We start from the raw sequence: 15466 nt of genomic DNA, 5'->3' as shown, positions 1-15466 counted from the left end.
TGGTCTTAACCTTTCAGGAAGTGACAGTAATGCAGTGTGAGGTAACTCTTCTCATTTGCTCTCTACACGGGCTCATGCAGTTGTCATGCAACACTTGCTTATATATATGTGTGTGTGTGTGTGTGAGTGTGTGTAGTTCAGACAGCACTTATTAGAGAGTTTTGGAAGCCCCACTGCTTCAACTAAATGAATGCCCCAGCAGCAGGAGGGATGTGATGGGTACAGCCTCTGCCAAACGCCTGGCTAGCCTCAGACATTTGGCTAATCCATCAGTGGCTTACTTTCATAACAGAGAACTCCTTAAAATCAAAAACTTTAGGGTCAAAAGAGTGAGAGCACAGCAAAGAAGGGAATTTATTGTCTCCAAACAAGCCCAGCACATTTGAGCTGAAAAGCAACAAACATTTTCAGGTGTGAAAGATGGATTTATTGTACAACCAGGTTTATATTGCAAGATGTTTACTCACAATATTCACCTTCATTCCTAATCTGATGCAATTTTACACCTCAGCCCTTTAATGTGGGGCTTCTTCCAGTTTTGTTACAAATTAAGGGCATTATACTGGGCTCACGCTGTGTAAAGTAACTTGACTAAACATGGAACCTTCAATAAAATTTTATTGAAAAAAGTACCAATAAACAAGAAATTCAGAAAAAGCATTTGTAGAGCAAAGCTCTGTATGTACAGCATATTGCACTACATAACAAATTGTCTTAACTTCCATATTATACCAACAACCAAAAATATATATAAACACAAAAATGAGTGCACAGTAGAGTCTCGAAAACACACAGTCAATGTTTACAAAAATGCTACATTTTCGCTGGGTCTCATTTCTTGGTTACAGAGAGTGTGTGATAATCAAGACTTTGTTGAAACTGAGCAGTTAAAGGCATATTCCGGGATTTTAGAAATACATGTAGACAGAATCTGTTCTATCTGAAATATTTTGGTTTGCTTGGTTTTGTTTCTACACAATAAGTTGTGCAAGGAATGATGCAAGTTCATTTTTTATTTCAAAAAAATGCCCTTTATCTCATGGACTTCAAATGATTCTACTCATGTTAAACATTAGTCTACACGTGTGAATTGTCTTTATAAAAGCAGACCCTTTCTTGTATGAAAATACATTTTTAAAAAAAGTTAAGAAAGACCATGAAGAAGAAATGTTATTCATAAAATTCAAAATTGAAACCTTCCTCAAAAACTTCAAATTTATATAAAGTGGACTAAAAAATAAAGACACTGATGGTTGCAACATAATACATGTCCCACTCTAGAGGTACTCCACACTCACACTTAATGAGTGCAGTTTGGGAACCCTATTCTAACAAACTTATACAGGGCACAATGGTGGCTTGTTTCCCTTTTCAATAAAATAAACAGGCCATCGTTCCCAAGCCTACTTGGTCAATGCACAGATATACGGCTGACACAAGGCAAGATTAGCCCAACAGAACAATCCAGAGTATATACTTTACATTACCACACAACAGATATGGGACCCATGGGATCTACACAAACAAAGTACTTTCCAGTGCATGTTGATTACAACATAAAGATTGAGATTAAAGAACTGAGAAAAAAAAAAAAAAAAAAAAAAAAAAAACTAACTCCCTGTGGCTTGAGAAGAATATAATGGCAACCTTTTTGTGTGAGATTTCGAATCTGTATTATTAGCAAAAAAAGGGGGTGGGGGGTGTCAGGTTAGGAATCAATAATTTCAAGGTAACTATCCAATCCTGTTAAAAAGTTAAACTGCACTGAAGAATCTGACTTTGCTTGCCACATAATGGGAATCTACCCCTGAACAATGGGATAAAAGGTAGAAAAAAAAAAACAATACTCTACCCAAATGTATTTTTTGAGGATCACGCACCCCCCCGTAGTCTTGAAAGGTAACTGTAGGAGGTTTGTTGTTTTCTTCTTCATGAGGAGCAGCAGTTATGGTCATCATAAATGCATTTTGGTTACAATGCTCAGTAGTACCAATATGAATTCAGAGTGACCATAGCTACTGGTCTGGACTGCAGGTCAAACTAAAACTTCTTAGATTTTTAGATGAGTAATGATGAAAAAAAATGAAAAAAATTGGATATAGTATAACATGAAGCAATGTCAGGCACATGAAAGCCAACCTGCCTAACTGTCCAAAAACTGAGGTCTATACAAGTCCCAGACCAAAACAACAAAGAGAAGAAAAGTAATTGCACACACAAGGGTATACAGTAGAGCTGGGCAAATATACAAATATAAATATGAAGAAAAAATAAATTACAAAGGAAAATGAACCAATGAACAATACCCATGTAATCAAGGAGCAGCACAAAGAGGAAGTCAAGAGCCAATGGTGAGACGGGCTGCTACAAGGACTGGCTCAGCGTTCAGGATCCGCAGGAAACTATAACCACAACCACATTCAGTGCACCTAACACATCTTCTTACTACATGCTCAGTAGACCCCGTCACCACCACAGTCAGCAAGTCAGCCTCAGACTCCTCAGTCAAACTGTACCTTTATGTGTGTGCTGAGAAATTGGTCAGGAGGAAATAGCTGAAATGAAAACACAAAAGTTGACAACACCTCGACAGGGTTCACCATAAATAAACGGGTGAAAACACTGCTGTTTTTCTAACCATATAACAGATTCTCAAGGTTACCAGTAGCCCACAAAGTCTGTCCCTGAGATATCTTTAAGAAAAGGAGAGGAAACCCTAATTATGCAGTGATAAACTTGACACATTGTAAGGAGCGAGTAATTACACACCCCTGATATGTACTGCTCCTTGGGTCGAAACATTGGCCTGGGTTCAGCAAAGAAAATAAAACAAACAGCATCTTTAACAGTGTCTTGAAACATATTCATATTTCAACAATAATTACAGTCGTTTTCACTTTTGTTTCATCTCAGACTGCTTGTCTGCTGAGACAGTGGTGGGTACTAAAAATGTCCCAAATCCAAATCTGAACACTAAAGACAATACATGCTAACCCAACACAACATCAACTGGTGTAGAACCCCATAAAGGTAGCCTGAGAGGAGGAGATTCTGTTTCACAAATTCATTATGATATACTGTTTTGTTGTGAATAGCAAACAGAGACTTAAAAACCCTTCCTTTGAGGCACATGACTCTATTATAATTACTGTAGCACGAAAAATGGGTATATGTAATTTCCAGAACCCATATCCAATCTGGCTATAAGACTGTATTCAGTCAGATCTAAACATTGACTTTTTGTCTTGAACATGTGAATGAGTACTATTGAAATGTTGTGGCAAAAAAACAAGTCATGACCAAATACCTTCATACAAGACAGGGGTCAGCTTGGTAACAATCTGAAATCTTGAAGGGTTTAAGTCTAGTGCAAAAACAGTGGATCCACAGCTCCACTTCAAGGGCATGGAGGTCTGAAAACAATCACATGAAAAGAACACATAACACTAAAGAAAATCTTAACCATACGGAAAATTGAGTATCTGGTTAAAATTTGCTCAGGATCATAATAGCAGACTTTGCCAAATGGTTTGTCAGTTATCGAGGGAAAGAACACGTTACTTTGCTATAAAAAAAATTTTAAAAAATCACCTGTGTACATTTTATAATTCAGGACATTTTCAGACCTACCTATTTAAGTCCAGTTAAACCACACTCTGGTTCGTTTTTCCCCTTGGTGCAGTTCATTTGCACAGGTCTGAACAAAGCAATCCCACAAGGGGAGGACACAAACAAATGTACCAACACCTTTTACTTTATGTGGTCTTGGTCCAGTCTCAAACAAGCTCTAAAGTGTTCTGTTTGTGGCAAGAACGTGATCTGAATTTGATCTTGCCTAAAACTGCAGATTTAAGAAATCTAATCGACAGCTTTTTTTTTTTTTTTTTTTAACAAAAGGAGTACAAGTGTCTACTTCCCGTGTTTAGTTATGTGTTCTCTCCTCAAATACCTTTAACCAAGGAGCAGACAAGATGATTCTCACATGACTTGTCATGATGCATTTTGGTTTGCCTAGATTTTTTTTATATGTGAAAGGAAACCGACCCAAAAGGGAAATTGAACCAGGTTAGTCACTGTTGTCTACTGATTCAGACCAGAGCAAAGAAAGTACAGGTTTGAATACAACCTTAGTGCATAACACCAGACCTTCAAAAGTGTTCTCTATGCATGCAAAAGCCAGCACACCATAACGTGTATCCAAATACCAATTTATAGATGTGACACATGTCAGGCACCATTTAGTCACTCACAGGTAGCTGATTTGGTTGGAAACCTTTCAGAAACAAATACTCCTGAACAACTAGGATAACAATAATAAACCCAAATCTATTCAATAACTACAGTAATATAATGGCAACATAGAATGATACTGACATATTCCAAACTAGTAGATGGCAAATAACGTATATAAAACATTTGCATTAAAGTGATTTGTTCAAATAACTGGGTGAAATACCAACATTTTAAACAATGTGTTGACAAGTTACCAGGCTTGTCTAACCTGTAAGTGGTGTTGAGTACTACAAGCTCCACCCTGAAAATTCCTGAGCCATCAGAAATTCCTGATTTTTTGACCTGCAGCACACAACTAAAGCAAAGCCTGTCTTAAAAAACAAAACATGCATATTAAAAGATATTTAGATAACATTTTCTGGTGTGCAGACTTTTTTATGTGCAGAAACTTTTCATTTGGTCCCATTATTTTGATTTGATACTGAGGGACCATGTTAAATGTAATACCATACCAAAGAAAATGAAGTAGCAAGAAAACAAAGATAGGAAGGAAAATAAAGACAACATCAAAAAAAAAAGTTCCAATGAAGTGAGGTGCAAAATACTTTGTTCTAATAAGTTGCCTATTTGGAAAATTAGTAAATCAACTTGACTAGTCACCTGGGAAACTTCAAAAAATGAAAAGAAATTAAAATAAAAAACATTAACAAAAAAAAAAAAAAGTCGCTCTATATTTCCTTCCATTTCCATTTCACCTAGCCTGTCAAAACTGCTCAATACTCATTCTGGCAGAAGACACTGAATAAGGCATTCCCCGGGTCTGTGGAGGTCATTAAGGATGGATACATGCTGAAGTGCAAAACATTTAACAAGAACAATGTACTGTACAAAACTACTACACCACATGTATACCAAACTATGAACATTGTCCTGTATATAAATCTCGGAGCATCATGGCATCTTCTTAGGGGAAAAAACAACAACAAAAAAAAAAAAAACCCACAACAACACATGACCTTGTATAAAAGTTGGTTGTCTCCGTCCCGCGGTGACCTTTTGTCTCCGTTCTACTGCCCCCAAAACAGACCCGTGTGAGATTTGACAGTGCTATAAGGAGTCCAGTTCCTTAGAGAGATGAAGAAAAGAGAACTTGAGGGGAAAGTCCTTTCACCTCCGTCCTCCTCCACCTCCTCCAGCAATTAACCCTCTGTCAAAGAGAAGGCCGAGTAGAGCTGCGGCCAAGCGCCACCACAGCGGCCCCTGGTTCCTTTGGTTTCGATGATACTGAAACAACAAATAAAAATTAAACATATGCAAGTGACTGCACTCTACTGAAACTCAATCACAAAAGACAGTGCTAGAAATAGACACTAGTTTGGGTTTTCATTGTAATGTTTAGTTTGTTTTGGCTGTGACGTATGCTGATTGAAAGTGAACACATTGAAAAGGGTCAACTGACAAGAGGGTAAGAACCAGAAACCGGAAAGACGGTGTAATTTCCACATCAGTGTGCTTCTGTCCCCAAAAGTTATTACAGAGGGCTCCCTATGTGTGGGGGATCCGTACACAATCCGGGCTTCCCAAAAGACACGCTAAGCCACAAACACATTCATCATACAGTCACACGTCTTCTAATCTTTCTGGCATAGAAAGCAGCCAGTGTCGTGGGAGGAGACTCTCTCAGGTTTGCAAGCCAATGGGATTGTGTGCGATTAGGGGGATTATGCTATCTCTGCCATTGAGAAGCTGAGATAAGATAATTGCACCAAATGGGCTCAGGGAGCTCTTGAAGAGAGGCAGAGAGCCTCTGGAAAACATGTATCTGCATGAAGAGGTACAGTAGCCCAATAGTTCATTTTCAGATGAAAGACAGACTCCGACACAGCTGATATGGGTATATTCAGAAAGGCTGTAATAGTAAGAGAGATTTTTGACTATACTTCTTCATTACAATGCAACAAATTCTGCTACCTTCTCTTGCCGATATTCTCCTGTTGTTTACAAAGGCCAAAATAGCTGAAGGCAGATATTATTTACTGTACATGACTTGCTCAGGTAGTGTCCCAACATCGAATGAGTTGCCAGTCAGGAACTGTCATTGTTATAAGTGTCAGTATCTCTGTACTGATTGGTGAACATTGCAGGGTCTTGCATGAGCCTTTTCAGGTTCATCCAGCATCTGCACTTAGTTTTCACTTACAGTTAGTAGCCGTTTGCGCTAAAGAAAATGAACAGGTAAAAATTAAAAACAACCCCCCCAACGTCATAGCAAAGACTGCAGAAAATCTTGAAAGAACAGGTTCTCTGCTATGTGCCATATCTAAATATACCCTGGGGACACTTGATAAGGACATGGAGTGGATGAAGTCCCAACACCTGTGAGGAACTGTTGGCAGCTAGCTCGGCTTGACTTTGTAAACACTGGGATGCCTTAACTTTTTACATTTAAACCTTAAATACAAAAAAGACAGTTAGAATTCTGAGATAGAATAGACAATAGAAGGGTAGAATGAGGGTTAGGGTGGTATATGTTCAGCTATATGAATAATTGTATATCAATATGCATACTATTTATTGGTGCTCTAAGTATTACATTGAAAAAGCTGCAGGAGTAAAATGAGTCAAAATAGGTATTTATCACTCTACAGACTTCCTGTGTTTAGTATAGGCTGCAAAAGAGGAAAATTATTTTTATAAAAGAAAAACACATGTTTCTGTGATGCTGACCTTTTCTACTCTACTTTATCAAGCTCAAAGATAGTCATCCAGACAAACAAAGGAAGGACGAGAAAAAGAGGGAGTGAAGAGATGTGCACAGGCCTGTAACAACTTAGTCATGAGTCACGCAACCAACTGTCAAAATGAGACTCTCTAAATTTAGCCAGCGATAGAGCAACAGAATCTAACCAGATGCTTAGTGTCGTCACTCTGACACTAGCCTGATGTGCTTTATCACTGTGCCATGCAGACTGTCTGTCAGGCCAGCTGCTCTGAAGCTGTGTCTTACATCCTAAGCAAATAGGCCAGCTTCGAAAGCAAGAGAAGGAAAATCGCATATAAACAGCAGTGGTACTTGAGAATAGAGAGGTGCATAAATAGACATCACTGTCAACAAAAATCGTCACAGAACAATGAATGAAAAGTAAATATCCAAGGCCAGCCTTCTATGTTTTTATTTCCAGAGCAACTCCACGCCCCTTCTACAAGCGCTGAAAGGAGAGAGTGGCTTACCCTCACTGGAACAGTGAGGAGATAAAGCCACAAACAGAGCGTGCGTGCAGACTCACACAATCAGACACACACTCACAGAGGTGATATTCAACCCTGCTTTCAACACCTCCTATCGAAAGCACTAGGAGTCATCTCTCTTAAAAAAACATGGGGATGAAACCTAACTCTGCTCCTTGGCCTGTGTAGACTGAAGCAGTCTTCCTGCCATTGTGACAGTCATTATTGCTACGTCTCAAATGGCGGGCCAGCTAATGTCAGCCATCCTCTAGGGACCTCAGAGTCCCCTGCAGCCCTCTCTGACTGAGGAGCAATTTATCTGTCAGCATCCACCAGCACTCTCTCGCTACCTAATCCCTCCATTTGCTAGGGGCAAAGGGCTTCCATAGAGAACACTCACAGCCACACTGGTTCCTAATCCATCAAGAAAATGGCAGTCAAAGGCACTTGGGCTGCTAAGGGACAAGTGTCTGCACTGAATAACTGCAATCACCTACTGACAGAATCAGACAGGAATGACAACTGGCAAACAGTAACTATTTTTGAGTGAGAGTTTTTTAACTGACTGTCAGACCATATGATAGTGAGAAGTGAGAGACAGCAAGCAGAAAAACAAGTATGAGTGTATTCATGCATGAGCATGTACACATGCACACACACACGACACAATTAATTGCACAACCACAGCCATAAATAGCAATTACAGAGCTTGCAAGGAAATCATGCATCCAAAACTACGCATCAGGGTTTGGTTTATAAAAAGATTGCTCTGCAACAGTTCACCATGCAGCATGGGCTGATTGACAGCTGTCAACACTCATACAAGCTGTCAACACTATAATTACAAATTTCTTTACTCATGATGTAGGCAAAAGAGGATTCTTATCTGTCATTCTGTTTCACATTATGCATCTATTCAGGATGTGACTTCACAGGGCAGTTCTCATTCTGACTGTCCTCTCTGTTGTTTACTCAACCAGCACAAGCCACTTCCTCATCCATGACCTAGGCCTGCCTCTGTTGTGCGTCAGTAGATCCCAGACACACACACATCAAACCAACCCTTCTGTCTGACCGTCTGGTTGTCTGTGTAGGCCTTCCAGTATCACAATACAATGCATGAGTTATGCTGTGTTTGAGAAGCATGGGTAACTTTGGTAAGTGACTGAGAAACTGTCTAACACTTTGGAAGATAAAGTTAAAAAAGCTGGGCAGGCAGGGTCCCATTTCCCAAAAGGGAGGTTTTAGGAAAACTGAATATAGTTGTTAGTTGATCATTTGAGGTTCATTTCCACATGTAATTATGGACATCACCCCCACCCCTCCATCTGCTTATGGTTGTGTAGACCTCTCATTTTGGTGTCCCCCGTGCCCACTCTTTGCTGAGGGAAGGGGCTAACTGGTGACTTTCCGGAACCACAGCTACTCTCCTCGAAGTTCACGCGCTGAGCTTCGGGTTACAACATGTTTACCTAGTTGCACCACTTCTGCTTTTCCTGGACATATCAGTATGAGCACGTGTATAAAAGTCTGAGTAAATATGTGTGTTAAGTAGCTGGCCATTTAAACACCAAGAGAGTGATACATCAAAAAGGGCTAATGTATATTTTTGAAGGCACAGCCGTGTGTCATGGTTATACAACACACTCACATAGAGGCAACATAATGCAGCACCAGATGAGTGCAGACAAATGGTTAGGGTGACACTATTCGGGGCCAGGCATCCTTTATGGCACTTTCTTCCACAGCACACTGAGGAAACAGGAGAAAAAAGAGAGAGGAAGGGAGAGAGAGAAATAAACAGGAAGAGGAGGCAGGAGGGGAGGGCCTTGGGCTGGTAGGGTGGGGGAAGGGCTGTCCTGGTTCAGTAGTGCCTTTGGCTAGAGAGAAGAGAGGGGGTTGAGAGATGCTGGACTGAAGTTAGGCATGTGCACGGCCACTCCAAAATAAATATGGAGAGACACAATAAAAAAGAGAGCAAACTTTTGACCCACCGTAAATCTTTCTCAGGTTGACATGAGATCCAAATGTTAATACAAGAAAGAGTGTAGATGTTGTTGCTAATGTGTGGACTGTGCTTGGTTTCTTCACTTACTCTATAAAGCAACCTTTTCACCTTACACAATTAAAAAAAGAGGCACACAAAACCAGTTGCACTCTACTATGATGACCACAGAGATACTCATAATCGGCCGCCTGGCACAGCCTTAAAGCCTGTGTAAATTCAAATGAAATGTAATTTAACCTACTTAAGCTATTGGTATAATGATCTGTCAGTGCAATCACACTGTTTTACCCCAGTCAAGTTTCAGATTACAACTAAAACCTAGCAGCCGCCAGTCCACAATAAACTCTTTCAGAATAGTCAATATTTTATTAAAGTTTTATTTGCAGAATAGTATATTCGTAGCTGAATGTTATCTCGCAAGTTCACTTTGAGTGGCCTATCAGGACGCTATCTAAATAACAGGAAAGAGATTTGTTTGTCTGGTGGCATTTACTGGTAGCAATCTATTAGTCAAATTTGTGAACTGTCAGAGGAATATTTACAATACACCTGCACCAGAACTGTCTGCACACAACACTGAAAGGAGATTCAGTTATGTTGTAGGGCATTAGTGGCATGTTGAAATAAAACTAGAAGCCACGTTATCTGTCCCGAATGAGCACACAGTCGGCAAAATTAATCTTTCATTCTCACCAGTTGTAGGTGTTCTCTGTGAAACTGGTCTCCTATTAGCTGGAGTTTCTGGCCAATACAGGCCTCCGTGCTGTGCACCAGAGGATGCTGCTGGGGTAGCTGCTCCATCCCGTTTTGATCCTCCTCACTTTCTTGTTGCCTGACCTCCAGATCCCCAACAAGCTCAAAGTGTGCCGGGAAGTGCAATCGAAAACCTGCGTTGCCTGTTGAGCAACAAGGTTGAAGTTTCTTATTTTGAACAATACAACACAAGTAATATATAATGTAGGTATTTAGGTACAGTATGACACCTGAAAGGTCTTTTTTTTTTTACTGGGATTATGTCTATGCCAATGACATGCTAGTACTTTAGTATTTTATTTAAATCAAACATTATGAGTCGATAAAATCATAAGTCATAGACAATAAACACGCATGACACAGATTTGAGGTCAATCAGTTGTTATGTGGCCGTTGTAACTTTGCTGTCCCTGATAATCGGTTATCTGCACAGTTGCTGCTTACGCAGGTGGGCACTTCTGTCGCGTTCTTTCAGTCACAATGCCAACCTGGCGCCTTTTGACTAGTTAGGCAGCTGGGTACACTCCATACAGACCATAAAGTCTGCCGAGCTCACGACTATCAGGCGCCAGGAGTGAGATCAGTACAGCAACAACGTTACCCAATTTTCACTGCAAGTCTCATGCTTTGGTTTTATAACACTGGCTATCACGCACAAGGCCTTGTCATGAGCCTCACCGTAGAAGAGTGGTCTGGGCTCCTCTGCGCCTCCCCAGGGCAGCATGCCGTTGTTCAGTGGCGTTTGTGTGCCCTGATCTTGACACTTTATCTCCCTGAATGTGGTGTGCCAGGAGTGGAAGTCTGGCTCAAACACATCATCTTCCTCATCGTCCATACGGGGGCACTATGAGTTGTGCAGCCTTACAAATGACAGAAGGGAGAAAGAAAAGTTTTAAATCAAAGGCATCCAAAGTTTCCTTCACTAATAATGGTAACCTTGGACAAGTCTGCATTGGACCTGATGAGATGATCTCAGACACATTCATTATTGGTTCATTCCTCCATAGCATTCATTATCATTATAGACAACCTGTCTGGTTTATAATGAGTGCCTTCAAATCAATAAAACCACAGTGGACAAGTTGGAGAAAAATAGCAAATGCTCCTCCTCACTTCACTTGTGGGAAAGAACTCAGTGCTTATTTAGACAAATGGATCTGTTCATCTCAGTGATGAAACCACAGAATTCACTGTGGTTTAGGAACTCAGCTGAGCCACATCTATATAAATGCGGGGTTTGGCTGACTAAGTAAAATAAGAGGTAGATTCTGTCTTGTCTGTGCTAACCAGCTAAGTAGACATAAGCCTGGCTTCTTAATGAACTGCCCCATGATTAATAACTTGCCCAATAATTAAAAAAAAATCATTATGAGGCATTTAAGCAACAACACTACAGTGTGGCAAAATTGCTATGGGGCATTTGTGAATCTCTCTACTATCAGTGATGCACTTTACTCAACCCTGACTCATATCATGGGTCAAACAGTTATCAAAATACGGGTGAAATTCAAGTTGCCTCACCGGCTTACTCCCAAGTCACCAATGGGTTGTAATACAGGGTTAGACTACTACCACACTTCCAAATTAGGATCCACAGCAAAAGGGTAATGACAGTCTTTGAGGAAAATCCTCAGCCACTCTCACTACCCTGGTCTGTCAGTTTGCCAACTCCCTGATAAGCAGTTTTCACATGAGCCTGGTCATGGCCTGTCCTTAGCATGCCCAGACCTCACAATATACTGTGTGCATTCACAATAAACCCTGTGTGTAAAACCACTTAATGCTTTGTTTTGACAAACATAAAGTAAGAACAGGGAAGGCTCAGAAAAAGGAAAAAAACACACAAGCTAAACTACCAGGCACACTGACTTGCTTTCTGTGCTCCTCCACCGTCCAGGCGGTGAGCTGTGTTTGTGTCAGACAGTGGCTCCCCCTGCTGCAAACAAAATAACCCTGACGGCAGAAGCAGAGGTGGTTTGTCAGTTTCTCTCCAACGACATTAGGAGCCTCACATCTCCACCCTGTGCAACATTATGTGCACATCAACAGCAAAAATAGAAAGACGTGCCCAAGCTGAAAGCTGCGACAGTTTCGTGGCGCCAACGTTTATCCAAACGTTGTATTAATAATCAACAGGTTAATAGCGAGAAGATGCGTCAACAATAATGTAACGACAAAAAGAAGAAACATTAAAGAACAACACAAATGCACTACTACTGTATTTGGACATATGTACACAATACGTTATTTGGGGTTTAAGCGCAATGGTGGTATTATTTTCTGGCTGTCATCACATTTTAATAAAAGGACCTACAAACGACAGAACCACACTTAACGTTACGGTGAAAATAGCGCCGCAGCTTAAAGTCCATTCACCGACTGAGCTCTTTAGACCGGGAAAGCCGGTACGGTTCAAATCTTCGCTAGGTGAATGGGAGGATAAATTCCGCTGAATAGTTTTTAGTTTGACTACTTCTACATTTTGGCGCAGTCATGTCCACGGCCGACGCCGAAAGAATATTTTTAGCATGTGTTTCGACAACAACAACAACAACGTTGTTTGTTGTTCCTTCTTAAGGACCCGGGGATTAATCAAAAACAAGCGACTAGCTGTAAAGTAAAGTATCGTACAGGCTGGAAGGGGTCTTTAAGGTTTGCTTTTCTGGAACTTACCACACAGGTGGGCTTCGTTGTTGTGCTCGTCTTCTACTGAGAAAATGAACACCGAGTTCAATATCCTGGTAAGTCAAGCGAGTTTACTCCATACACCTCCGCCACTACTTCCATTCTGTGAGGAAAACTGCAACAAGCCTATTTCGTTTCGCCGACGTCAGCTGCAAACTGACTCCGCCGTCGGGGCGTGGCGCTATAATTTAGTAACGCACCCCCTTTTAAAGACGCATGCGTTACAGTTGGCTAACTGCAACGTGTCTCTGCGTAAAGCGGGCCATGTTCCTTTAAGTGTCATTTGCATGCGGTCACTGCGACCAATAATCTGGTTTGTTGTTGTCCCGCCTTCGATATCGCGTATTCAGACACGTGGACGGGAAATTCCCCGTAGCACGAGACTGAGTTCACACTACTACAGTGCTCATCTGGTCAGAAACCTGCAAACTGTCAGCAGGAAGCATATGTTCAAAGACAAAAATATAAAAGATATAGGCTAATTTATCTGGTATTGATATCTAGTATATGATATTTTACTTTATGTAAACTGCCGTTTAGGTGATGAGTTTGCAGAATTCATGAAAACGTTTTTCCTATAAATGTAGCTTAATCTTAATAACATACTATATCAGAAACCTGCATTTATCTTCACAATGGTATGCTTAATCTCCTGTTTATGTTAATCTGGATTGTCAATAACACCAGAGATTTTATTTCAGTATTTGCCCTGTGTGTGTAATGTGCGTATGTGTTTATGTTGTGAATAGGCACTATACATATAGTTGAACGTTGAATTGAATAAGTTATATTTTGCAACTTAATGCCAAATTTAGTTTAAAAATACAATTTAGTTCATTTTTTCTACAACACTCGTATGTTCTGGTTACCACAACTGCACATTCAGAAGCTAGATCCCACAGGATGGGCCTCAATATTTATCAATCTAATTAAGCACCTGTAGCAAAATTAAGAGTGTGTAGGTTGTTTGTATCACAGAAACAAAAGGTTTTGGCATATATTAACAGTATATGTAACAGTTTGGGATATCGAACCTGAAAAAACTTTGATCAAAGGTTCCAAGTAACTAAATGTTAGCAACATACTGGTTACTTCACTGACACAAAATATTTCATCTACTGCAAGCAAGTGCACATGATCAATATCTTCAGTTCTTAAATAGCTCTACAGAAAGCCATTTTAATAACATACATATAACATACAGTTTTACCAACATTCCCTCTAGTTTTTAATTCTGCGATATTTAAAGTGAATACATCACTTGACCGATAACAATGTCAGTGCTCAGTTTTTTTGTTGCAGGCCCATTGGTTCTAAAGGTAGGGCAGGTGCTGGTGATCTGCCCCCTCTCCTCAGGGGCTATCACTGATCAATGAAGCCTCGACAGCTGGAGCTGAGGCCGACATTCTGCATTCTCTCTCACCCCACCCCCAACTCTTCTTTCTCTATTCCTGGGTCTTTAGAAGTCACGGGTCCCTGCTTCCTCTGTCCTGCTTGAATTGGATAGACCTCTTGGGCCTTGTCCCACCTGTGCCCTTTCCAATCAGGTGGGAATGAACTGTGAAACAAAGGAGTTGGTGCCTCACTCATATTGTGATATTAGAAATGTGATCACTTCTTGCTTGAGTGACAACTGTAAACAACAGAAGCTCAAAGGGTGGGAGCATTACTTGCAATTTCCTTTTGTGCTGGGGCAAAACAGCCTAAAAGACAAGAGTCAACAAAACACAAAAAGTTCCTTCAGAGAAAGCTAGAATCCTCCTAAGTATAAGTCATTGTCGAACAAATTGAAGTTTTAAAATGGCTCAAACAGGAACAATTGGTCTTAAATAAGATGGAACTATGCATGGGACTTTAAATAGCAATTTAGTTCCAGGCCACAGTTTTACAATTAAAAAAGGATTTTAATGAAAAAACTTAAATATATAGTAGTATTATTGAAGAAGAAGAAGTATATCTTAAGAAAACTAACCTAACATGCATTAGTAGAGAAGCTGCAGAAATCATTGAGGCCATAAAGTGACTCTCAGTGGGACACAAATACAGGCCTGTAGAACATTAATAAAAAATACTGTATGGATAAATTCACTGCAGCTCTCACCACTATCTAGCAACATATTCACAACTGATGAGTTAACTAATCAAGCTGTGTCAAACACTTATAACATTGTTCTAGATAGTCTTTGTCTAGTCTAGATTGTGTCTAGATAGTCACAAATCAAATTTGTGCCCCGAACTCAGTGTCACTGGAATACTGTGTATTGGCCGGATATAATGCCTTCGAAATGTCTCTTTCTCAAAATTGAATGATTAACAGTAATATCATTTAATTCTGATTGCATTTTGAAAGCAAGTGTTCATAAACAAGTTCCTATAGATGCCTCAGAAGCCTGGGAGAGAGTAGGCAGGTTTCAATTTATGTTACATCAGAAAGCTCTTTTTGAAGAGCAATACATGCACGCCCACATACACTTGCAACTGTGTGTGTGCACATACCCGTGCACACAAGCAGTCACAAAAACACATGGCTGCACAATCACATGCCCTACTTCCTCTGCA

At 40.2% G+C, this 15466-nt stretch overlaps 1 protein-coding gene across 4 annotated transcripts; it reads right to left on the bottom strand.

Annotated features, from left to right (window-relative positions):
* Nucleotides 1-600: 600 nt before the first annotated feature.
* On the bottom strand, nucleotides 601-13053 carry LOC137101537 (bcl-2-modifying factor-like). Of its 4 annotated transcripts, XR_010911072.1 has the most exons (6): nucleotides 12896-13053; nucleotides 12092-12175; nucleotides 10901-11082; nucleotides 10163-10365; nucleotides 9113-9341; nucleotides 601-5517 (listed from the first exon to the last, which is right to left on the bottom strand). XR_010911072.1 is itself a non-coding variant. In XM_067480068.1 (5 exons), exons 2-4 carry the CDS (start codon nucleotides 11055-11057, stop codon nucleotides 9157-9159), a joined length of 417 nt encoding a protein of 138 aa, XP_067336169.1. In that variant the 5' UTR covers nucleotides 11058-11082; nucleotides 12896-13051; the 3' UTR covers nucleotides 601-5517; nucleotides 9113-9156. The 4 variants fall into 4 exon arrangements, 2 of the variants coding, with proteins under 2 accessions (XP_067336169.1, XP_067336168.1); XR_010911070.1 differs by lacking the exon at nucleotides 12092-12175 and having other exon boundaries at nucleotides 12896-13051; XM_067480068.1 differs by lacking the exon at nucleotides 12092-12175 and having other exon boundaries at nucleotides 9113-9213; nucleotides 12896-13051.
* Nucleotides 13054-15466: the final 2413 nt, after the last annotated feature.

Source organism: Channa argus, chromosome 16 (genome assembly GCF_033026475.1).
Source record: "Channa argus isolate prfri chromosome 16, Channa argus male v1.0, whole genome shotgun sequence".
NCBI classification, from domain to species: Eukaryota; Metazoa; Chordata; class Actinopteri; order Anabantiformes; family Channidae; genus Channa; species Channa argus.
The sequence above is the reverse complement of the archived record's forward strand: the minus strand, read 5'-3'. Positions and strand labels throughout refer to the sequence as shown.

What these genes read in the sequence shown, in the direction of transcription:
- LOC137101537 (XM_067480067.1), bottom strand. Translation starts at nt 11,057, where the DNA reads ATGGACGATGAGGAAGATGATGTGTTTGAGCCAGACTTCCACTCCTGG. An exon ending in GCCCAGACCACTCTTCTACG is followed by an intron (nt 10,366 to 10,900) that starts GTGAGGCTCATG and finishes GTTGCTCAACAG; the next exon opens with GCAACGCAGGTTTTCGATTG. An exon ending in ACAGAGAACACCTACAACTG is followed by an intron (nt 5,518 to 10,162) that starts GTGAGAATGAAA and finishes TTGTTGTTTCAG; the next exon opens with TATCATCGAAACCAAAGGAA.